At 41.6% G+C, this 24,811-nt stretch overlaps 1 protein-coding gene, 1 long non-coding RNA gene and 1 pseudogene across 2 annotated transcripts in view; 1 reads left to right on the top strand and 2 right to left on the bottom strand.

Annotated features, from left to right (window-relative positions):
* Positions 1-4,534: 4,534 nt before the first annotated feature.
* On the bottom strand, positions 4,535-12,686 carry LOC110500419 (zinc finger protein 501). Its single transcript, XM_021577792.2, has 2 exons — positions 12,378-12,686; positions 4,535-6,915 (listed from the first exon to the last, which is right to left on the bottom strand). The coding sequence occupies exons 1-2, from the start codon at positions 12,535-12,537 to the stop codon at positions 5,573-5,575; spliced, it is 1,503 nt and encodes a 500-aa protein (XP_021433467.2). The 5' UTR covers positions 12,538-12,686; the 3' UTR covers positions 4,535-5,572.
* Positions 12,687-16,301: 3,615 nt separating this feature from the next.
* LOC110500836 lies at positions 16,302-19,155 on the top strand (annotated as a pseudogene).
* A 3,340-nt stretch (positions 19,156-22,495) lies between these two features.
* The window catches only part of LOC110500418, a 42,734-nt gene continuing 40,418 nt past the window's right edge, over positions 22,496-24,811 (bottom strand). The window contains exon 6 of the long non-coding RNA XR_002470101.2: positions 22,496-22,546. This is a non-coding gene — a long non-coding RNA (uncharacterized LOC110500418). The remainder of the gene's footprint in view (positions 22,547-24,811) is intronic.

Raw genomic sequence — 24,811 nt, 5'->3', positions numbered from 1 at the left:
AAGTGGACAGTTTGATTTCACAGAAGTGTGATTGACTTGGAGTTACATTGTGTTGTTTAAATGTTCCCTTTATTTTTTTGAGCAGTGTATATATACACATACAGTACCAGTCAAAAGTCTGGACACACCTACTTATTCAAGTGTTTTTCTTTATGTTTGACTATTTTCTACATTGTAGAATAATAGTGAAGACATCAACTATGAAATAACACATATGGAATCATGTAGTAACCAAAAAAGTTTTAAACGAGTCCAAATATATTTTATATTTGAGACAATATTATATTTATATTTGCACAATTTCTCAACCAGCTTCATGAGGTTGTCACCTGTAATGCATTTCAATTAACAGGTGTGCCTTTTAAAAAGTTAATTTGTGCAAGTTCTTCTTAATGAGTTTTTAATGAGTTTGAGCCAATCATTTGTGTTGTGAAAAGGTAGGAGTGGTACCCAGAAGATAGCCCTATTTGGTAAAAGACCAAGCCCATATTATGGGAAATAAGCAAAGAGAAACAACAGTGCATCATTACTTTAAGACATGAAGGTCAGTCAATCTGGAAAATTTTAAGAGCTTTAAAAGTTTATTCAAGTGCACCATCAAGCGCTAAAATGAAACTGGCTCTCATGAGGACCACCACAGGAAAGGAAGGCCCGGAGTTATCCCTGCTGCAGAGGATAGGTTCATTAGAGTTACACGCCTCAGAAATTGTAGCCGTAAAAAATACTTTACAGAGTTCAAGTAACAGACACATCTCAACATCAACTATTCAGAGAAGACTGTGTGAAACAGAGCTTAATGGTTGAATTGCTGCAAAGAAACCACTACTATTTGAGATTTTTGGTTCCAACCGCTGTGTCTTTGTGAGAAGCAGAGTAGATGATTTCCGCATGTGTGGTTCCCACCGTGAAGCATGGAGGAGGAGGTGTGATGGTGCTTTACTGCCGACACTGTCAGCGATTTATTTAGAATTCAAGGCACACCTATCCAGGATGGTTACCACAGCATTCCGCAGCGATACGCCATCCTATCTGGTTGCGCTTAGTGGGACTATCATTTGTTTTTCAACAGGACAATGACCCAACACACCTCCAGGCTGTCTAAGGGCTATTTGGCCAAGAAGGAGAGTGATTGAGTGCTGTGTCAGATGACTTGGCCTCCACAATCCCCCGACCTCAAGCCAATTGAGATAGTTTGGGATGAGTTGGACCATAGAGTGAAGGAAAAGCAGCCAACAAGTGCTCAGCATATGTGGGAACTCCTTCAAGATTGTTGGAAAAGCATTCCAGGTGAAGGTGGTTGAGAGAATGCCAAGAGTGTGCAAAGCTGTCAAAGGCAAAGGGTCTAAAATCTAAAAGAAGAATCTAAAATCAATTTGTTTTTTTTAACACTTTTTTGTTGTTGTTACTATATAATTCACTGTCATTCTACAATGTAGAAAATAGTAAACATAAAGAAAACCCTTGAATGAGTAGGTGTGTCCAAACTTTTGACTGGAACTGTATATAAACACAGGGAAATCATTGGGCCTTCAATGCACTTTAGGCTACTGTTTGATCAATTCATGGTTTTAATAGTTGCACTCTGGAGCCCTTGTAGTATTGTAGGCTAGGGCCGGTGTGAACGGTGTGGGCTGGCATCTACCAGCTAACGTTTGTTGCCTATTTTTTTAGGCCTAATGCTTATTTGACTCATTATATACCTAGCTTTATTTAACAGCATTATTTGAAAGGATTTGAGGGTTAGTTTTTAAGACAGCGTTTCCCAAACTCAGTCCTGGGTACCCCAAGGGGTGCATGTTTTGGTTTTGCCCTAGGAGTACACAGCTGATTCAAATAATCACCTCATCATTGGGCTTTTATTATTTTAGTCAGCTGTGTATTGCTAGGGAAAAAACAAAAACGTGCACCCCTTAGGGTCCCCAGGACGGAGTTTGGGAAACGCTGGTTTAAGAATTAGGGAAACAGGGCAGCAGGTCATGACATATGTCGTTGAAGAGCTTACGCACGGGCCCCTGTAGACTATAAGCAAAGCAGCGCAGTTCAAATCAAACTTTATTGGTCACATACAAGTGATTAGCAGATGTTATTGTGGGTGTAACGAAATGCATGTGCTAGCTCCCACAGTGCAGTACTATCTAACAAGTAAGATCTAACAAATTACACAACATATACCCAATACACACAAATCTAAGTAGTAATTAAGACTATACAGAGTACATATGGACAAACAATGTCAGAGCGGAACAGACTAAGATACAGTAGAATAGTATAGAAAAACAGTATATACGTACATATGAGATGAGTAATGCAAGATATGTAAGCATTATTAAGTGAATGAGATACCGTAGAATAGTATAGAATACAGTATATACATATGAGATGAGTAATGCAAGATATGTAAACATCATTAAAGTGACTAGTGTTCCATTCCTTAAAGTGGCCAGTGATTCCAAGTCTATGCCTACAGGCAGCAGCCTCTAATGTCCTAGTGATGGCTGTTTAACAGTCTAATGGCCTTGAAATAGAAGCTGTTCTTCAGTAACTTGGTCCCAGCATTGATGCACCTGTACTGACCTCGCATTCTGGATGATAGTGGGGTGAACAGGCAATGGCTCGGGTGGTTGACGTCCTTGATGATCTTTTTGGCCTTCCTGTGACATTGGGTGCTGTAGGTGTCCTGGAGGGCGGGTAGTTTGACCCCGGTAATGCGTTGGGCAGACCACATTTGGAGAGCCTTGTGGTTGTGGGCGGTGCAGATGCCGCACCAGGCGGTGATATAGCCCGACAGGATGCTCAAACCATTTCTGTATGGACCTCGCTATGTCATGCTGAAACAGGAAAAAGCATTCCGCAAACTGTTGGCACAAAGTTGGAAGTACAGAATCTTCTGTCATTGTATGCTGTGGCGTTGATTTCCCTTCGCTAGAACTAAGGGGACTAGCCCGAACCATGAAAAACAGCCCCAGACCATTATTCCTCCTCCACCAAACTTTACAGTTGGCACTATGACTTTGGGAAAGTAGCATTCTCCTGCCATTTGCCAAACCCAGATTCATCCACCGGACTGCCAGATGAGGAAGCGTGATACATCGCACCAGAGAACTCATTTCCACTGCTCTAGAGTCCAATGGCGGCAAGTTTTACACCACTCCAGCCGACTCTTGGTTCCAGCCGACGCTTGGCACTCCAGCTGACACTTTACACCACTCCAGCCGACACTCGGTAGTGAGTGTTGCAACCGAGGATAAACAATTGTTACGCACTTCGGCACTCGCCGCTCCCTTTCTGTGAGCTTGTGTGACCTACCACTTTGCGGCTGAGCCATTCTTGCTCCTAGATGTTTCCACTTCACAATAACAGCACCAGGTGAAACAAAATTTTATTAACTTACTTGTCGGAAAGGTGGCATCCTATGATGGTGCCACGTTGAAAGTCATTGAGCTCTTCAGTAAGGCCATTCTACTGCCATTGTTTGTCTATGGAGATTTCATGTCTGTGTGCTCGATTTTATACACCTGTCAGCAACGGGTGTGGCTGAAATAACCGAATCCACTAATTTGAAGGGGTGTCCACATACTTTTGTATATATAGTGTGTATATTGCTTTAATTTATGGCTGGTTATGACACCTACATAAGAGTGTCAAAACCCACAAAACCTACCACACAAGGCAAAACATGCCATTACATGTCAACAGTATGTTAATGTTATGTAACATTTTCTGAAATTGACCATTATTAAATTATTATTATTGTAAGTGTGCACACATTCATGTCAGACATGCACCTACCCAAAAGCTCAGTTTCTGATGACTGGGATGAATGGGGGACCAGATTTAAGGAGCAGGACAAGACACCCTCTTTTTGACTGATGACTGACATAAGGGCATTTACCTGACAGGCCTATCTGGCTTATATGATTATGACGGTCATAATGCTTCTTGACAGTGTTATAAAGTGTATTTTCTTAGTCCAAGTAAAGTGACACACGATGATCACAAGGCTGTACGACAGTGTCATAAAGTGATTTAAAATGATGGGAAGAAAAAAACACGACTAAAGAATTCATTACAACAACTAAGGACTTCAGAAACAAACTTTCAAATGAAAAAAAAATCGTATTGGCAGGGAAAAAACTGAAGTGAATAAATGTGGCTTTAAACACTTATGTACAATGCATTTGGAAAGTATTCAGACCCCTTCCCCTTTTCCACATTGTTACGTTACAGTCTTATTCTAAACTGGATTAAATAAATAAAATATACTCATCAATCTACACACAATGCACCATAATTACAAAGTGAAAACAGGTATTTATAAAAACCAAGCCATGAGGTCGAAAGAATTGTCTGTAGAACTCCGAAACATAATTTTTTTCGAGGCACAGATCTGGGGAAAGGTACAAAAAAAAACGATGCAGCATTGAAGTTCCCCAAGAACACAGTGGCCTACATCATTCTTAAACGGAATACGTTTGGAACCACCAAGACTCTTCCTAGAGCTGGCCGCCTGGCCAAACTGAGAAGTCGGGGGAGAAGGGCCTTGGTCAGGGAGATGACCAAACACCCGATGGTCACTCTGACAGAGCTCCAGAGTTCCTCTGTGGAGATGGGAGAACCTTCCAGAAGGACAACTATCTCTGAAAATAGCTGCGCAGCGACGCAATCTATGTGTGATATTTCAGTCTAATTGTAATACAATTTGTAAAATGTCTAAAAAAAAGTTTTCTTTGTCATTAGGGGGTATATATTGATGAGGGGAAAAAACAATTTAAACCATTTTAAAATAAGGCTGTAACGTAACAAAATGTAGAAAAAGTCAAGGGGCCTGAATACTTTCCGAATGCACTGTAGGTGTCATTACCAGCCATAAAGTAGTTATGACCGTGTCATAATGTGTTATGCTGCTGGGTGTCAAGTAAAGTGTTACCTTACCTTCAATATCATGGATTGCTGCATGTTGCAAAAATGTATATTATTATTGTGACGCATAATTGCCATGGTAATTGTGTAAAAATCCAGTCGATGAGCATTGTGGGTAATGGAGTCATTCTAGATTCAAAATGGGCCCACAATTGCTTACATCAAATGCATTATGACAGCACGATCTTAAATAATATTATACAAACCACAGCGACATATCAAGTGTACAGACAGATGTAAGAGGACGACACTCTTCTTTTTAACCTAAAATGAAGAAAATCAGACCAAAATTGTACTCTCCTGCAGCTTATGTTATCATATAGATAAGCAGCATTAGGTCAAAATGGATGAGAAACAGTTTATAGCATTTTATGGAAAGTACCTTTTTAAAAAAAATATTATGTACAAATAACATCAGTCAGACCATTTTCTCATCGCCCTGAGAGAAATTCCAAAACAAACTAAGAGGAATTCCTGTTTCTAATGCCGTGAAAACATCAACAGACTTTGAACAGCAGGTCTGTGTGTTTCCTAAAATACTCTGTTCATCATTAATCCCCCCCCCCCCCCCCCCACGAGTGATGTCCACATCCTACCCTTTAATTTCCTTCTTCTTACATAATATCTATTTGTCATAATTGAATTGCCTCTATCAATTTTCCTCCAGTTTTATTCCTTTGTGGATTGTTTTCACATGTGTCAGCAGGCTAGACTTTTGAGTGAAGCTTTTCCCACAGTCACCACAGCTAAATGGTTTCTCTCCTGTGTGAGTCAATTTATGCATGTTTAGGTGTTGCTTCAGATTGAAGCTCTTCCCACAGTCACAACAGCTAAACGGTTTCTCTCCTGTGTGAGTGAGTTTATGCTTTCTTAGGTTCCCCTTCAAATTGAAACTTTTCCCACAGTCACCACAACTGAATGGTTTATCTCCTGTGTGAGTCAGTTTATGCTTCCTTAGGTTCCCCTTCAAATTGAAGCTTTTCCCACAGTCACCACAGCTAAACGGCTTCTCTCCTGTGTGAGTACGTATATGTTCAGATAGGGTCCACTTCTGATGGAAGCCTTTCCCACAGTCACTACAGGTAAATCGTTTCTCTCCCGTGTGAGTAAATATATGCTTCTTAAGGGAACCCTTCTGACTAAAGCCTTTTCCACAGACACCACAGCTAAATGGTTTCTTTCCGGTCAGTATATCTATGGTTATGTGTTCCTTGAGATTGAAGCTCTTCCCAGAGTCATCCCAGCTACAGCTAAATGGTTTCTCGTCTGTGTGAATCATTGTGTGTTTGGAAAGATCTCCTTTCACTTTGAAGGTCTCGCCACAAACAGGACAGGTGTAGGGTTTCCCACCATGACAGAGTCGGACATGTGCCTCCAGTTTACAGGTGGAGCTGTAGTTTGTTTTGCAGAAGCGGCATTCACTGGGTCTCTTCTCGGGGAGAGTAACATGCCTCTGCAGGTCAGCTTTCTGAGCAAATGTTTCACCACAGTCACAGCAGCGGTGAGTTATTCTAGACATGGTGGTGGGTTTGGAACATTGTTCCCCCAATGGTGGGCTAATGTCAAGTCCTACTGGGTTGCGGCTTACAATTGAGAAATAGCTGGAGTCATTGTTTTGATTATATGGAGGGTCACAGGGATTCTCGAGACCCTTTAGGTGGGTCACAGTGCCAAAAGGTTTAGAATCCACTAGTTTAGAGTCACTGTCTCTGTTCTCCACAGTCTGGGTTTGGGGAAGAGTCAAGGACCAAAGTGGGTCTTCCTGATCCCATTCACTTTTCACACAGAAAGGAGTGAATTTAAACTCTATGATATCAGCCTCCAGCCTTTGAAGCTGCTCTTCCTCATGACTGGTGCCGAGTTCCTCCTGTTCCTCTTTAATCTGTGTGTGCCCTGGGTCCTCCTGCCCCAGACTGGGGCTCCACTCCTGCTCACAGTGCTGCTGCTCAGGGGGAGCCTCTTCTTCTGAAACTATGGGAGAGAGCTGCAGGGAGTCTGGAAGGAAGAAGAGGAGCAGAGGTTTGCTATATACCACATAATTAAATCGAACACCTGAATCATACAGTCATCAGCCTTTAGACATGCCTGAGTACACCTAGCTACACTAAACATTCAGAAGTAGTATGGTCTTATTTCATTTTACCATTATTTTATCAGGTAAGTTGACTGAGAACACATTCTCATTCACAGTAATGAGCTGGGGAATAGTTACAGGGGAGAGGAGGAGGATGAATGAGCCAAATGTAAGCTGGGGATGATTAGGTGACCGTGATGGTATGAGGGACAGCTTGGGAATTTAGCCAGGACACTTATCTTACGATAAGTGCCATGGGATCTTTAGTGACCACAGAGAGTCAGGACACCCGTCAGGACACCCACCCGAAGGACAGCACTCTACACAGGGCACAATCACTGCCCTGGGGCATTGGGATATTTTTTAGACCTGAGGAAAGAGTGCCTCTATGTGGTAGATAAGGTGCTAACTGAGCAAAATAAAAGTTATCTGAACACAAGTGTGACGTGTAGAGTATTTTTTTATGTTTTGGTCAAATATCACGACTAAGTTCAGCATATTGGTTATGAAATTGGACATTTGAAACTAGGGTTTTGATACTGGGCAATACATCGAAAATCCACAACCACAGCAAGCAGAAACAGTACTTTTAAGAAAATTTTTCATCAACAGGGACGAACTTAATCAGGTAAAAACTGTAGAACGAGCCCCAAAAAGTGCTATGATTTATTGATTTTTATGATATTAGTTAATCATGAAAATGCGTTTGGCCTGCCTAGCTAATTGGCAGTGTTGGGGAGTAGTGAACTACATGTAGGACCAATGCAACTGTTTTTAAATCAATATCAAATCATTTCTGGGTAACAATTAGGCACCTTACTGTAATAGTTTTCCATTAAAATGGCAAAAAAATTGCTCTTAAGCAAGAATTTGGCTAGGACTGTCTGGGAGTGGTCTGAATGGGGAGGGGGAAACTTAAAACGAGCTGTTATAGGCAGAGAGGTTTGGAACTGTCTTTATTATTGGTATATCAACCAATTTACCGCTTGGTGATGTCACCAGGCAAGCCAAAACTCCCACCCATGCAAACAGGCTGATTAGAAGATCCTGTGTAGATTGCATTTTCAACCAGCAAGTATCAGGAATTCAGCTATTACAGTCACAACCTGTTGCTGACAGGTGTATTACATTGAGCACGAATCCATGCAATCTCCATAGACAAACACTGGCAGTAGCATGGGCTGAATGAAGAACTCAGTGACTTTCAAATTGGCACTATGATAGGATACCACCTTTCCAACATGTCAGTATGTCAAATGTTTTGCCCTGCTAGAGCTACCCCGGTCAACTGTAAGTGCTGTTATTGTGAAATGGAAACGTCTAGGAACAACAACGGCTCAGCAGTGAAGTGGTAGGCCACACAAGCTCACAGAATGGGAGCGTCAAGTGTTGAAGTGTGCAGCGCGTAAACATCGTCTGTCCTCGATTTCAACACTCACTACCAACTTCCAAACTGCCTCTGGAAGCAACGTCAGCACAATAACTGTTCTTTCGGGTGCTCGCCGCCATTGGACTCTGTAGCAATGGAAACGCATTCTCTGGAGTGATGAATCACGCTTCACCATCTGGCAGTCCGAAGGAAAAATCTGTGTTTGGCAGATGCCACGAGAACACTACCTGCCCCAATGTATTGTGCCAACTGTACAGTTTGGAGGAAGAGGAATAATGGTCTGGGGATGTTTTTCATGATTCGGGCTAGGCCCCATAGAAATATTAAAGCTACAGAATCTAAATGATAAATGATAAATGATATAAATGATTCTGTGCTTCCAACTTTGTGGCAACAGTTTGGGGAAGGCCCTTTCCTGTTTCAGCATGACAATGCCCCCGTGCACAAAGCGAGGTCCATACAAAAATGGTTTGTTGAGATCAGTGTGGAAGAACTTGACTGGCCTGCATAGAGCCCTGACCTCAACCCCATAGAACACCTTAAGGATGAATTGGAACACCAGCTGCGAGCCAGGCCTAATCGTCCAAAATCAGTGCCCAACCTTACTAAAGCTTTTGGGGCTGCATGGAGGTCCCCGCAGCAATGTTCCAACATCTAGTGGAAAGCCTTTTCGAAAGAGTGAAGGCTGTTATAGCAGCAAAGGGGGAACCAACTCCATATTAATGCCCATGGTTGGAATTATATGTTCAATGAGCAGGTGTCCACATACTTTTGGTCATATAGTTTAGTTTCTTAACAAAGAGCTATTCCTTGATTTCTGCTAGGACTGTCTGGGAATGTTCTGAGTGGGGATGGGAAATCTGAAAACTAGCTTTTATAGTTGCAAAGAGACAGAATCACTAGATCACATATTCTGGTATTGAACCTATGTAGCTTGTTTCTGGTCACAGGTTCAGGAATGGCAGAAAAATCACTCCATTCACCTAAAACTAACCCTACAAATAGCACAGTTGGGAGATTTGGAAAACCATAGTCAATAAACAAAATAATGCTTAGTAAAAATATAAATCTTTGACTTACAATCTGTAGATACTATGCAATTAAAAAGGCTCAAAATGTATGGCACATGGAAACACTTATCTCCCTCACTAGCTTTAAGCACCAACTGTCAGAGCAGCTCACAGATTACTGCACCTGTACATAGCCCACCTATAATTTAGCCCAAACAACTACCTCTTTCCCTACTGTATTTTATTTATTTATTTATTTTGCTCCTTTGCACCCCATTATTTTTATTTCTACTTTGCACATTCTCCCATTGCAAATCTACCATTCCAGTGTTTTACTTGCTATATTGTATTTACTTTGCCACCATGGCCTTTTTGCCTTTACCTCCCTTATCTCACCTCATTTGCTCACATCGTATATAGACTTGTTTATACTGTATTATTCACTGTATGTTTGTTTTACTCCATGTGTAACTCTGTGTCGTTGTATGTGTCGAACTGCTTTGCTTTATCTTGGCCAGGTCGCAATTGTAAATGAGAACTTGTTCTCAACTTGCTTACCTGGTTAAATAAAGGTGAAATAAAAATAAAAAATAAAAATGGAAATCATAAGTGGGTGGTGTACAGAAATAGGTGGGGTTGGCTGAGGGTAGCTAAGGGGTAGGATTAAAAGCTCATGATTTATAATAGTTCTGACTGAAAACACTATTTCACATTTACCTGATATGTTTAAGTACAATCTATCCAGATGTCAGAGCTGGGCTCAATTCAAATAAAAGGCAGTCAATTCAGGTCATTTTTCTTTAAAATTCTGAAATGTAAATAGTTTGGAAAGAAATAGCTTCTACTTGTCAGTTCATTGAGAATTCATTGGAAATAAATGAACATTTTACAATTATTGAATTGTAATTTTAGTTTACTTTCTGAATTGACTGCCTTCTATTTGAATCGAGCCCTACCCTGATATATCAAATAACTATATTAAAAAAGAAGAAAAAAGTGGCACGTATGTAAAATGTGTGTAGAGTTTTGTCTTCCGATTACAAAAATGGGCAACAAAACAAAAAAGCTGTTATTGGCAGAGAAGTTTGGAACTCTTTCTTATTGGTCTATTAACTCCTTTACCGCCTGGTGATGTCACCAGGTAGGACAAAACTCCATCCCACCAAAACGGAATGAAATGGCTCTTTTCAAACAGCTCTTACACCGAAAGGGCCTTATCATAAAAAATATAAAACACAGGAAATCACGTTGACTGCACTGAGGATTAAGTGTACAATATTTTGTTAAGGGTGGCTTTCATGTCGCTTAACTTCCTTCAGTGTGAAGTACCTTCAAAGTATACCTATTTAAGTGTACCTATTAAGCCCACCAGAATCGAAGTTTAGACATTTCTAACATTTACTGCCCTAAATTTTGTAGGAGTAGATATAAAATGACAGATTTATCTCTTGTGAAGTTCTATGACTTTATTTAAAGTCATTATAAATTATTATATTATAAAAAATTATAGGTGTTCCAAATAAGCCAACCTCTTAAAAAATATATTTTAATTCATTTACAAATGTTCAAAACTTAAACTGACATTTATTATGTAAAATGACTTACTTGTCAAAAATATAAACACAACATGTATAGTGATGGTCCCATGATTCATGAGCTGAAATATAAACAACCCCAGAAATGTTCCCATACGCACAAAAAGCTTATTTCTATCCATTTGTTTTGCACAAATTTCTTTACATCACTGCTAGTGAGCCTTTCTCTTTTGCCAAGATAACCCATCCACCTGACAGGTGTGGCATATCAAGAAGCTGAATAAACAGCATGCTTATTACACAGGTGCACCTTGTGCTGGGGACAATAAAAGGACACTCTAAAATGTGCAGTTTTGTCACAAAACACAATGCCACAGATGCCTCAAGATTTGAGGGAGTGGCATGCGGACTACAGGAATGTCCACCAGAGCTGTTACCAGATCATTTTATGTTCATTTCTCTACCATAAGACGACTCCAACGTCATTTTAGAGAATTTGGCAATAGGTCCAACCAGCCTCACAACTGCAGACCATGTGTAACCACACCAGCCCAGGACCTCCACATCCAGCTTCTTCACCTGAGGGATCATCTGAGACTAGCCACCCGGACAGCTGATGAAACTGTGGGTTTGCGCAACCAATAATTTCTGCACAAACTGTCAGAAACCGCCTCAGGGAAGCTAATCTGCTTGCTCGTTGTCCTCGCCAGGGTCTTGACCTGACTGCAGTTCGCCATCATAACAGACTTCACTGTGTATGTTGTTGTGTGGGTGAGCGGTTTGCTGATGTAAACGTTGTGAATAGAGTGCCCCATGGTGGCGGTGGGGTTATGATTTGGGCAGGCATAACCTGCTGACAATGAACACAATTCCATTGTATCAATGGCAATTTGAATGCAGAGATACTGTGAGGAGATCCTGAGGCCCATGACTGTGCCATTCATCCGCTGCCATCACCTCATGTTTCAGCATGATAATGCACGGCCCCATGTTGCAAGGATCTGAACATAAATTCCTGGAAGCTGAAAATGTCCCATGGCCTGCATACTCACCAGACTTGCCACCCAATTGAGCACGTTTATAATGCTCTGTATTGACCTGTACGACAGCGTGTTCCAGTTCTCGCAAATATCCAGCAACTTCGCACAGCCATTGTAGTGGAGTGGGACAACATTCCACAGGTCACAATCAACAGCCTGATCAACTCCTTGCGAGGGAGATATGTCGCGCTACATGAGACAAATGGTGGTCAAACCAGATACTGACTGGTTTTCTGATCCACGCCCCGACCCTTTTTTAAGGTATCTGTGACAAACAGATGCATATCTGTATTCCCAGTAATGTGGAATCCATAGATTTTGGCCAAATTAATTTATTTCAATTGACTGATTTCCTTATATAAACTGTAACATGTTGCGTTTATATTTGTGTTCAGTAAACATACGAACCTATACATGTTATCTTTGGTGTGATACACAGCAGTCTCCGTAGCCGATCATTCTCCTCCTGGTACCCCACTACCGTTTCCTCAACTGCCCCGAAAATCTCCACAGCAGCAGCCGTTAAACGCTCATTCAAAAATACACGCAAGAACTCTAGTTTAGACATTTTCTATCAAATTAGTTTTGCGTTGCAAATTCAACTGAGTCAGTTGGTATTTCTTTAGTCAACAGAATGAATGTTCAAAATCAAAACAAATTCGTCTCCAATCCTACTTCCGTGTTCTACTCCAGGAATTTTAGACGATTCCTTAGTTCTAGCTAGCGAGTGGCAAGCTCAGAAACACAACAGCCCCGCCAGCTGGTTGGGGGTTTACTACTGTGCAAGGCAGCCAGTCCACAGACTAGTAAAGTGAAACGATGCCTACCTTTAAAAAATAAAAAAACATTAGATAAACAGTGGTTATCATAAGTATAGGATGATCTGGGAGAATCATTTATTTCTCAGGAGTCGATTGTATATCAATACTCAATATCATGAATTTGCAGAATTAGTTCAAAATGAATGAAAAATCGTTTTTGACAAATGGACGGAGATCTTTTTTGGAAAGTATATATTTAATGTATCAACAATAACCCCAGTCTGACCATTCATTCTCCAGAGATAAATGGTTTCTCTCCTGTGTGAGTTGCTTTGTGCTTCCTTAGGTAACCTTTGAGACTGAAGCTTTTCCCACAGTCGCCACAGCTGAATAATTTATCTCCTGTGTGAGTCAGTTTGTGCACAGTTTTGGTCTTTAGGGTCTGCCTTAGCCCAAGAATGTAGTCTTAAGCAGTGTAGATGAGCCTACCATTACTCCCCAAGGTCCATATATGACCTTATATGTTCATTTTCAAAAGTAGACAGGCTCTAGCAGCCAAAACAGACAAATACTCCATCTAAATGTGAATCGATTCTCAATTGCAATATAGTTCTAGGAACTTTCATATCACATAAAAATAATTTCACAACAGCAAAAGATGCACTTAAAAAAATGTGTTTCATTGTCACATACACCGGATAGGTGCAGTAAATTGAATTGTTTTACATGGTCAGCCATAGTAGTAAGGCGCCCCTGGAGCAAATTAGTGTTAAGTGCCTCGCTCAAGGGCACAGACAGATTTTTCACCATGTCGACTTGGGTATTCAAACCAGCAACTTTTAGGTTACTGGCCCAACGCACTAACCGCTAGGCTACCTGCCGCCTGTACACTGTTTTATCCGGCTTTATCACAGTTGCAACCGACAGTATTTTTCGGTTACAACATGTTTCTGGTGGCTTTCTTCCATTGCAGAGGTGTTCAGAGGATGCTAGATAGAGGCGACCACCTGTGGAAATTAGCTGTCTTCCTTAAACACATACTATAACATGGAGATATGGCAGTGTGGAAATACTTTTTTTTTTTTTATTTAACTAGGCAAGACAGTTAAGAACAAATTCTTATTTACAATGACAGCCTAGGAACAGTGGGTTAGCTGCCTTGTTCAGAACAACAGATTTCTACCTTGTCAATCTCGCAACCTTTTGGTTACTGCCCCAACGCTCTAACTACTAGGCTACCTGCCACCCCTACACTAACCCTAACCCTATAAAGATGTGTATTAATGAAACTTTTTTTGTGTGAAAATGATTTCTTGCTGATATGAAAGATACATACCTTATGTTTCCAAAACTGTACCACAAGCTATGCCTGTTCACATTTAGATCAAGCGTAGCGGCTGTATCAAAAGTCCCCTGGGAATAAGTTACCTTCATCAATAAGCACGTCTATGAATAGGTTCTGCCTGTGATTGACATTTTCCTAGTCACCACAGCTAAATGGTTAAAGGGGTTAAATGTGAAATGCAAACTACTAGGCTAATCAGACCTATAACAATGGAGAGTAGTGATTGGCTATAGATTTTGAATCCAGTTTAGTTTATTCTCTCTGCCTTTCTGAAGTAGTCTTTTCCCCCTTTTCGTAATCCCAAAGCAAGGAGTTTTCTGCTGCTGTTGTGATAGCCAATCACTACTCTCCATTGTTGTAGTTTTGATTAGCCTATTAGTTTGCATTTCACATTGAACCCCTACTTTACCAGTTGTTTTTTATGATAAAAATGTTTTATGAAATTGTTCACCTGGGAACTGAATAAATTGGAGGCAGGCAATCATTGAATGTGCTGGTCAGAAACGCCGACCCACAATGTAAACCTAAAGCGCTCTACGCTATGAAACAACTCTACATGCTGTGTGTTTCTTTTCACTCCTTGTACAATAATACCTCTAATGGGGAGTTTTGTCATCCACTAAGGGAATTATGTAGCACGATTGGTTTGTACCCCTCCTCTGAGTTTGACATCTTCCAGACTAGGGCCCAATGACAAATCAACCCCTAGACCCTACGCCAGCCACACTCAACTGGCAGACCACGGTTCATATCTGGACCTAGAAAGGGGTGGATATGGACTGCGGTCCTGACGTACATTTTTGTCAAATAAAAAATGTAGGAACTGTCGGGCTTTCAACTTACTGCTGTTGAGAGTTATAATCGTAGAATGTCGTCACGAGGTGCAATTTAATTTAGAAATTTGTTAGTGCATGTGGAAATGTTTTCCTCTTGTTATGCATTTTTACTCTTGACATCCCAGGTGGCCCCCATTTGATTTTGCTGAGTCACTCAGGTATGAAAACACATAAGACATGGCAAAATGTGTACAATTGCCATAATTGAGCTTTAAAATGGCAGTTTGGGTTCGCATGGGTATCGAGGTCGGGGTTTGTGACTACGCCGATAAATAACAATATCCATCCGGCCCTTTGCCACCTCGGACATTTGTGTAACCGGATCTTCTGAAATAGTACCCAGCTGTGTGTATTGCATCACCTCTTGATTCGGGTCACATGCACTGCCTGTATTCTAGTCTCATATGGATGCTGGTGGATAGCAACCCCGTCAACTGGCCAGCAAAGAAAAAATCATCACACAAATTCGTGCTTTTGGCAAGACAACCAGACCCAACACAAGACGCAACAGTCTCATCCAAAATGATTGTGTGTGAGTGTGTGTGTGTGTGCGTGCGTGTGTACACGGTGCAGAGACAGATGTGGAACTTCCCTTGGCTGTGTCGTGGTCCATTGTAACATCTGTTTTTATCATTAGGAAAGTGGCTGTGGGCCAAGAGGTACTCTGCTTTGGGATTGACATTTAGGAATGTCCTCTTTCATTCACCACGCCAACTAATTACATGTCCCTTGATTTGATTTACAGAAATGTATAATGAAAGACGGTTTGCCAAAATCACTTCATATTATTAATAATACATGAGATTTATATAGCACTTTTCAAGGACCCGAAGACATTTATATTGTTGTTGTTCAGATATTTGTGCGACACCTCATCGAGCGTGCACTATTATACTATTATATTATCAAGTGTCTCTTACAGTATGTTGGGCCTCACATGCCAGTTATGATTCATACTGTTTGTCTGTCTATGTACAGTAATATTCTTAAGCACTTTGGGGTTTTCTGAATTGGCTCATTGACCTGCCCAATGAATCAGTTTCTAACTTATTTGTCTTGTTTTATATGATAATACTATTCATCCAACAGGTTTTTTTTGGGCCATCCTCTCCTTTTTCTTTTACCTCCATGACTCCATGTTTTTTATTTTTTAGTGAGGCATATATACTGTATATATTTTGTATTTTTGAAGTACCTCGTGGGAGCAGCACTGATCCAAAAATATGAAACGCTTCACTCTCTGAAGACTTTTGTAGTTCTAGAGACATCACTCCATAGATGCACTACGTCTCCCACGATGCATAGCAGAGCTCAGGCTCAGTTGACAAATAACAACACTCTTCTCTCCAACTGAAACAGGCAGACCACGCCCGCCCAGGGCACAGGCGACATGGAGTGAGTTCTGGTTACTTCAACCTTCCAAATAAGTTCTCTAGATGTAGAAGCAGAGACCTTCCGGTATAAACCCTGAAATATAACCAAAAGCTCTGCTGACACACAAATAGTGTGTGTAAATAGGAGAACCCCCACCCACCTTCCTATGTACAAAACCATTATATGTAGATTATAGGCACAGAAAAGTGGAAAGGGCCTAAAGTCCTCCTATGCACAGTCATTGCTGTAAGCCATCATCTAAAGTAGCCCGACAAACATAATGAATGGGATGCTTGTTTTAAACAACCAATCGTGTGTGTGTGTGTGTGTGTGTGTGTGTGTGTGTGTGTATGGACGCAGACTATCAAATCAGGTCCAGTTTATTTTGGAAAGCAGCCCCGTACAGTCACAAACATGCATATCTCAACTTCTCCGTTCTCTCCCTCTTCCTCTCTCTTTCCTCTCCTCCCTTAATTTCCCCCTCATAAACACACCAGCCGGCCTCTCACCTCCAGTAGCGTGATGTCCGGCAACGTGGGCAAGATTGTGGGCTGCTCCATCCACAAGGGGTTCGCGTTCGTCCAGTACGCCAACGAGAGGAACGCACGGGCCGCTGTAGCGGGCGAGGACGGGAGGATGATTGTAGGACAGGTGCTAGATAAGAACCCAGGCAGCGGTATTCCACTCCTGCTCCCGTGTCCCCACTCTTCCTCCAATATGTTTCCCCTCTTCTAAAGGCATAGTACATGTGGGGACATGTGATAATGTGGATGTTACACCCCCTCTTTTTTTCCCCCTCTGCTCTATTTCTGTTCTTTCTGTATGTCTTTCTCCCCCCCCCCCCCCCCCCCCCCAGACATTAACCTCGCTTGTGAACCGAAGCCTCAGAGATTGAAGACGGTTAAGCGCTCCGCAGGAGACATGTACAGGTGTATCTCAACTCCTCTCTGTGTGAATAAAAAACAACTAAATAGGACCTGTACCAATGGTTTCAGTTGATCTCGCTCACTCTCTCTCTCTCCCACCACCCTGGCCGTCTGTCTGTCCGCCCACCCAGTTCTTCATTTGATTTGGACTATGACTTGACTTCCAGAGAGATTACTATGGCCTGTAAGTCTTTGGTTCGCCGTTGCCACACGCACTGTACTTGAAAGGGATAAAGAATCTGATATTTTTGCTGTACCTCCTTCTTAAACTGCTGCGATCTTTTGAGAGATGTTACACATTGAACCCATTACATTTGTAACAGCCTTATGTCGTATAACCTGTGTGTGTGCCTGTTTTGTGTTGCCGTTGTAGGATGTACTCGTACCATTCCCGTGTGCCCCCCCTCTGCCTCCACCCTTGTCTCGGCCGGCGATCCCCTCCGAACATCCCCGGGTCAGTTTGAGTGGAGGTGGAGGGGGCAGCCGACGCACCAAGACCCGCTTCTCATCTTCCACCTTCAGGAGCAGCCACAGGACCTCAACCTCACGCACCAGTCAGTGCCACACGCATACCTGGAATGACAGACGCTTTCGACACTTCCGACATTGATCAAACACACTCGTGCTAACTACACAACGGTATAACTTGATCTCCTCCCTGACACACACTTACCAACTCCAAATTCACTCAGGCCAGTTACCCATTATTAATTTACCCTGTAGACACATGCATCCATGTTAATTCTCTCGAAGTGACATCCATACCGACTGTAAATGTATGCCTCTGACTCTCTCCTCCTTCCTTCTCTCCTCTCTCCCCCCTGTTCCTTACCCAGTGAAGAGAGATGACCTGCAGACCATCAAGAGAGAGCTGGCCCAGATCAAACACAAAGTGGACTACCTGCTGGAGAGTCTGGAGCGCATGGGGAAGGACCACAGCAAGAAGTCCGGTAGGATGGGGACAGACACGAGTGATGGATGTACACTCGTTGCCCACTGCATTTTCAGACATAAATATGTATAAAGCAACTCATTTTTTTTATCAATTAAAATCTCTCTGGCTCCCCCTCTAGACATGGAGAGTAGTGGGAAGCCGGAGACAGGGGAGGTGTCTCATCTCCTCAACTGCGGAGGGAAGGAGGAAAGTCTAAAGAGGGCGAGAGAGAACCAGTCTCTCAACGACTCAGAAGAGGAGGAGGAGGGAGACCTACTGGAGGAAGAGGAGGTGTAGCTTACATTTTAGCTAGTCATTTAGTGGAAGCTCTTATCCAGAGCGACTTACAGTAAGTAGTAAGTGCATATATTTCCATACTTCGTACTGGTCCCCCTCAGAAATCGAACCCAGAACCCCAGTGTTGCACGTGCTATGCTCTACAAACTGAGCCACACTTGAGAGGGGAAAGGAACTGTGGGGAACGGAGAAGTGCAGATGGAAAGGAGTTGAAGTGTGAAGTATAACATTGAGGAGGAAGCAGTGGCCGTCAGTGCACTACTTTTGACTATGGCTCTGGTCAAAAGTAGTGCACTACGTAGGGGAAAAGGTGCCATTTGGGAGGCAGGCGGTGTATCATGTCAGCTCATTGAATCCTGTCCGCAGGTACAGAGTCGAGGAAGGGAGGATAACAATGAGGAAGAGGAAGAAGGAGAGGATGATGGAGATGGCGCCAACGGAGACGATGCTTAAGCAACGCAAACACGCACACAAACCTTGACCAACACACAACAAAATGTGTATAACTGTACATGCCAACATGCACACATACATGGACAGTTGTACTTACTGAGCTCTGTATTCAAATGGACGTTTCAACTATATACTGCACTTTCGAATGTGCGCTCCCACATACACATTCACTGACACTCTACTGTTGACTGTATGTCAAGGAAACATCTGTCCCTCTTCTTCTCTTTTGATGTCTCTTCTGTATTATGTTGTAGCCTTGTTCGACCATCCTGATCTCGTAAGCTTACATTCTGGGAAGTGAATGGAAACGAGAGAGAGAGAGAGGGTGGTCAGGATGTTTCTTTACGTGTCATTGAGATTTCGTTTATTCCAGTTTGGATCAATTTCATTTCAATTCAGGAAGCACACTGACATTTAAATTTGAACTTTCAATGAGGAACATTTGGAATTTGAATTTGGTTGACTTTCTGAATTGACTGGTATTGAAATGGAATTGACCCCAACCCTGTTCTGGATGCAGTGGTTCTGAAACTTCTCAGCGGAAACCCCAGCCATTCCATGTATTTGATCTATTCCAGAGCTATTCAACTTGTCAACTAAACAAAATTGTGAAATGTCTGGGGGTCCCCTCGAGCAGGGGTACTCTTACCCTACGAGGGCCAAAGCCTGCTGGTTTTCTGTTCTACCTGATTATTAATTGCACACACCTGGTGTCACAGGTCTAAATCAGTCCCTGACTAGAGGGAAAGAAAAAATACAGTGAAACTGGCTTCGAAGTCCAGAGTTGAGTTTGAGAGCCCTAGAGCGTTAGTTCCCAAACTGTGAGGCGTGTGAGTTAACACTTTTTTTAAGGAACTCAGTTTTAAACTGAGTTTGGCTTTAAACTTACTCTTGAAAGGTGCAATGGTAGAATGGACGAGGTGCAATTTCAAAACTGGGTAGTGAATCAGCAGTTGTCCTCTTTTCATGTCAGTCGTTGGATACCTTTTAGAGAGCTATGTATAGAAATGCAAGAAAATGTTTCTTTAAAACAAGAACATTTTCTTTGCTACCCATGACAGACAAAATGTGTAGAATTGCAGGAAATAAGCTTTAAACCTGCAAAATTCTCTCCACCAACAAGAGGCGTGAGAACAGTTTGTGTCATGAATAGTGGATAGCCCTGAGTGAAAAATGGTTTGGGAACCCTTGCCCCCGAGGTTTGAAAACCCACTGAACTGGAGGATAGCTGAGAGGGTGCTGTACTGCTGCATTTACATCAGCAGGTGGCACTGAGCATCGACAGTTTTACACTGAGGCTACGATAAAATGTGGCACACGAGTTGGAAGATTTTACAAGGTTAACAATGATACAGACTTGTATAGGAGGATGTTATGTCAGGATTTTCCTCTGTATGCCGTTTTTATTGGCTTGAACAATTTTCATTGTTTGTGTTTATCAGGAAATACACAAGTACTTTGACCTTATTTGACCTTGAGTTCTTAAAAAGGGCATTATTCATGTTTGTTTGTCTCGGTTGCCATGTGATTTCAGTTAATCATTACACGGACTGTGCTTGTGAATAAAAAAAAATCCAAGTGGGAATGTTCCAGTCCAGAATGTCTTTGAGCTGTTTGTAATCAAGATGAAGTGACATGTGTGGGGGGGAATGAAGGAGTTTTTCTCTCTCTCTCTCTTTCTCTGAATCAATGTTGTCCACACCATTTCAACCCAAAGAAATGGCATGGTGATGATGTTGAATCAACGTGGGAAACTGATTGGATTTGCAAAAAGGCGTCAACGCCAGGGAATTTAGTCAGGGAATTTAGTCATGTTTTTACACGACTTTGAACCCAAATCCAATGACGGTTGACATTCTTGGGCTGATTTCACGTTGAATCCACGTTAGTTGACATCTCAACCAAATGTAAATCAAAACTAGACATTGAACTAACGTATGTGCTCAATGGGAATGACTGTAAGTATTCAGTGCATAGCTATTTGCTTTTGGATATGGTATGCAAGTGGAGTGCGTGGGTGCATGCAGTGTGTGTTTACAGAGTACGGAGCAGGTCTGGGCCTATCTGACTATAATGATACATTCTTATCTAGGACTCATCATACCTCTCCTCCCTCCTCTACTCTCTCCATTCCTCTCCTCCTAGTCCTGTCTTCTCTGCCCTGCTTTCTCTTATAGGCTCATGTTCACTCCACAGTTCCTGTGATAGCTAAGGAATCAGCATGTCCCTCACATTATCTTGGCCTCTGAGAAACAGAGGTCCTCGAATCAGAATGGACAGATTGACAGATGGAGCAGGAAATAAAAAATAAAAAAGTGACGATGAAAGATAATTATTCATCCCTCTTTTATTACGGACAGGATTTTCGGGAGGACAGATGGTGATCAGTAGAAAAGTGTTAGATGAAAATAGTGAATAAAAGGAGGACAGGGTGTAAAAAAGACTGATAACGAGGAGAGACAAATAAAGGAGTGGATGACAGATGGAGGGATGAGGATGGGGAGATAGAGGACATGTGGAAAAGGTTTTGTAAGGCTCCCGGAACAGGAGATGTGAAGGAAATGTTCAACAGATGATTCTCTCTCCCTGAGTCAATTTGTATTCAACCAACCCTCACGTTCTGAGCAAAGGCCACAATAGGGGAAGTAACTCTCTTTAGTTTTGGTATATGATATGATCTTAGTATATTATGTAAGGGATAATCAACAAGGGGCTATGCATTCCATGGAAAATAATGAACGACTTGGAAGGTGTATTACACAACGAATTACTAGCGGAGCTAACCTTTCATCGTTCATTAATTTCCAGAGAACACATAGAGCCCTGCGTTGATTATCCCTTTCATACCATGGATATATATATATATATATATATATATATATATATATTATATAATTTAACAGGTAGAAATGTGTTCAACATCCACTGAAGTAGCCAGCAAGTTTACTCGATAGCTACTACAGTAGTTGCCTTGGTCAGCAAACAAACTGACTTGCTAGTTTAGCTAACCAAACCATCAGTCCTATATTTGCTATTATGAAAATCAAATTCAACAAGGCCAATAATGTTATCAATTCAACTTTTGTTTTCAAAAGCAGCTCAAGCATAGCACATGTAAGAATGAAATATAGAAATTGAATGCACGCTCTAGAATGCCCTTCAAGCCAATCAGAAACGAGTATTCAACAATGTCATAGTATATAATCTGTAATATATAAATATATATATATATATATATATATATATATATATATATATATATATAGAACAAAAATATAAAACACAACAATTTTACAGTTCATACAAGGAAATCAGTTCATTTAAATAAATTCATTAGGCCCTAATCTACAGATTCTACATGACAGGGACGCAGCCATGGGTGGGCATAGGCCCACCCACTTGGGAGCCAGGCCCACCCTCTGAGGAGCCAGGCCCAGCCAATCAGAATTTTTTTTTTTCCCAGAAAATGACTTTATTAACGACAGAAATACTCCTCAGTTCCATCAGCAGTCCGGGTGGCTGGTCTCAGACGATCCTGCTGGTAAAATTGCCGGATGTGGAGGTCCTGCGCTGGCGTGGTTACACATGGTCGGCAGTTATGGGGCCGGTTGGACGTACTGCCAAATTCTCTAAAACAACGTTGGAGGCGGCCTATGGTAGAGAAATTAAAATTACATTCTCTGGCAACAGCTCTGGTGGACATTCCTGCAGCCAGCATGCCAATTGCACGCTCCCTCGAAACTTGAGACATCTATGGCATTGTGTTGTGTGACAAAACTGCATATTTTAGAGTGGCCTTTTATTGTCCCCATCACAAGGTGCATCTGTATATTGATCATGCTGTTTAATCAGCTTCTTGATCTGTGACTCCTGTCAGGTGGATGGATTATCTTGGCAAAGGAGAAATGCACACTAACAGGGATGTAAAGAAATTTGTGCACAACATTTGAGAAAAATAATATTTTTGTGCATATGGAACATTTCTGGGATCTTTTATTTCAGCTCATGAAACATGGAACTAAAACTTGTTGCGTTTATATTTTTGTAATGTGATTTTATTATATTACATTATTATACGATTTTGTTATGTTAATATGTTAGTATATAATATGTTAGTTATAAGTCATTTATGATACAATGCTTTGTTATTATATACTGAGAGTACAAAACATTAGGAACATCATCCTAATATTGAGTTACACCCCCGTTTACCCTCAGAACAGCCTCAATTCGTACACAATCCATCTTTCAATTGTCAAGGTTTAAAAATCCTTCTTTAACCTGTCTCCTCCTCTTCATCTACACTGATTGAAGTGGATTGAACCAGTGACATCAATAAGGGATCATAGCATTCACCTGGATTCAACTGGTCAGTACAGTGGGGCAAAACAGTATTTAGTCAGCCACCAATTGTGTTTTTCTGCAAAGGGACCAGGACGACTGATCCGTGTAAAGGAAAGAATGAATGGGGCCATGTATCGTGAGATTCTGAGTGAAAACCTCCTTCCCTCAGCAAGGGCATTGAAGATGAAACGTGGCTGGGTCTTTCAGCATGACAATGATCCCAAACACACCGCCCGGGCAACGAAGGAGTCGCTTCGTAAGAAGCATTTCAAGGTCCTGGAGTGGCCTAGCCAGTCTCCAGATCTCAACCCCATAGAAAATCTTTGGAGGGAGTTGAAAGTCCGTGTTGCCCAGCAACAGCCCCAAAACATCACTGCTCTAGAGGAGATCTGCCTGGAGGAATGGGCCAAAATACCAGCAACAGTGTGTGAAAACCTTGTGAAGACTTACAGAAAACATTTGACCTCTGTCATTGCCAACAAAGGGTATATAACAAAGTATTGAGATAAACTTTTGTTATTGACCAAATACTTATTTTCCACCATAATTTGCAAATAAATTCATTAAAAATCCTACAATGTGATTTTCTGGATTTTTTTTCCCTCATTTTGTCCGTCATAGTTGAAGTGTACCTATGATGAAAATGACAGGCCTCTCTCATCTTTTTAAGTGGGAGAACTTGCACAATTGGTGGCTGACTAAATACTTTTTTGCCCCACTGTATATACAGTGCCTTGCGAAAGTATTTGGCCCCCTTGAACTTTGCGACCTTTTGCCACATTTCAGGCTTCAAACATAAAGATATAAAACTGTATTTTTTTGTGAAGAATCAACAACAAGTGGGACACAATCATGAAGTGGAAGGACATTTATTGGATACTTCAAACTTTTTTAACAAATCAAAAACGGAAAAATTGGGCGTGCAAAATTATTCAGCCCCTTTACTTTCAGTGCAGCAAACTCTCTCCAGAAGTTCAGTGAGGATCTCTGAATGATCCAATGTTGACCTAAATGACTAATGATGATAAATACAATCCACCTGTGTGTAATCAAGTCTCCGTATAAATGCACCTGCACTGTGATAGTCTCAGCGGTACGTTAAAAGCGCAGAGAGCATCATGAAGAACAAGGAACACACCAGGCAGGTCCGAGATACTGTTGTGAAGAAGTTTAAAGCCGGATTTGGATACAAAAATATTTCCCAAGCTTTAAACATCCCAAGGAGCACTGTGCAAGCGATAATATTGAAATGGAAGGAGTATCAGACCACTGCAAATCTACCAAGACCTGGCCGTCCCTCTAAACTTTCAGCTCATACAAGGAGAAGACTGATCAGAGATGCAGCCAAGAGGCCCATGATCACTCTGGATGAACTGCAGAGATCTACAGCTGAGGTGGGAGACTCTGTCCATAGGACAACAATAAAGGCCAGATATTGCACACATCTGGCCTTTATGGAAGAGTGGCAAGAAGAAAGCCATTTCTTAAAGATATCCATAAAAAGTGTCGTTTAAAGTTTGCCACAAGCCACCTGGGAGACACACCAAACATGTGGAAGAAGGTGCTCTGGTC

Source organism: Oncorhynchus mykiss, chromosome 21 (assembly GCF_013265735.2).
Source record: "Oncorhynchus mykiss isolate Arlee chromosome 21, USDA_OmykA_1.1, whole genome shotgun sequence".
In the NCBI taxonomy this organism is placed as follows: Eukaryota; Metazoa; Chordata; class Actinopteri; order Salmoniformes; family Salmonidae; genus Oncorhynchus; species Oncorhynchus mykiss.
Note: the sequence above shows the minus strand (reverse complement) of the source record. Positions and strands in the feature narration are given on the sequence as shown.

Excerpts from the sequence above, each read along its gene's own strand:
- LOC110500419 (XM_021577792.2), bottom strand. The coding sequence starts at position 12,537 with ATGTCTAAACTAGAGTTCTTGCGTGTATTTTTGAATGAGCGTTTAACG. Across the intron at positions 6,916-12,377 it reads ACCAAAGATAACATGTATAG|ACTCCCTGCAGCTCTCTCCC; the intron begins GTTCGTATGTTT and ends TCTTCCTTCCAG.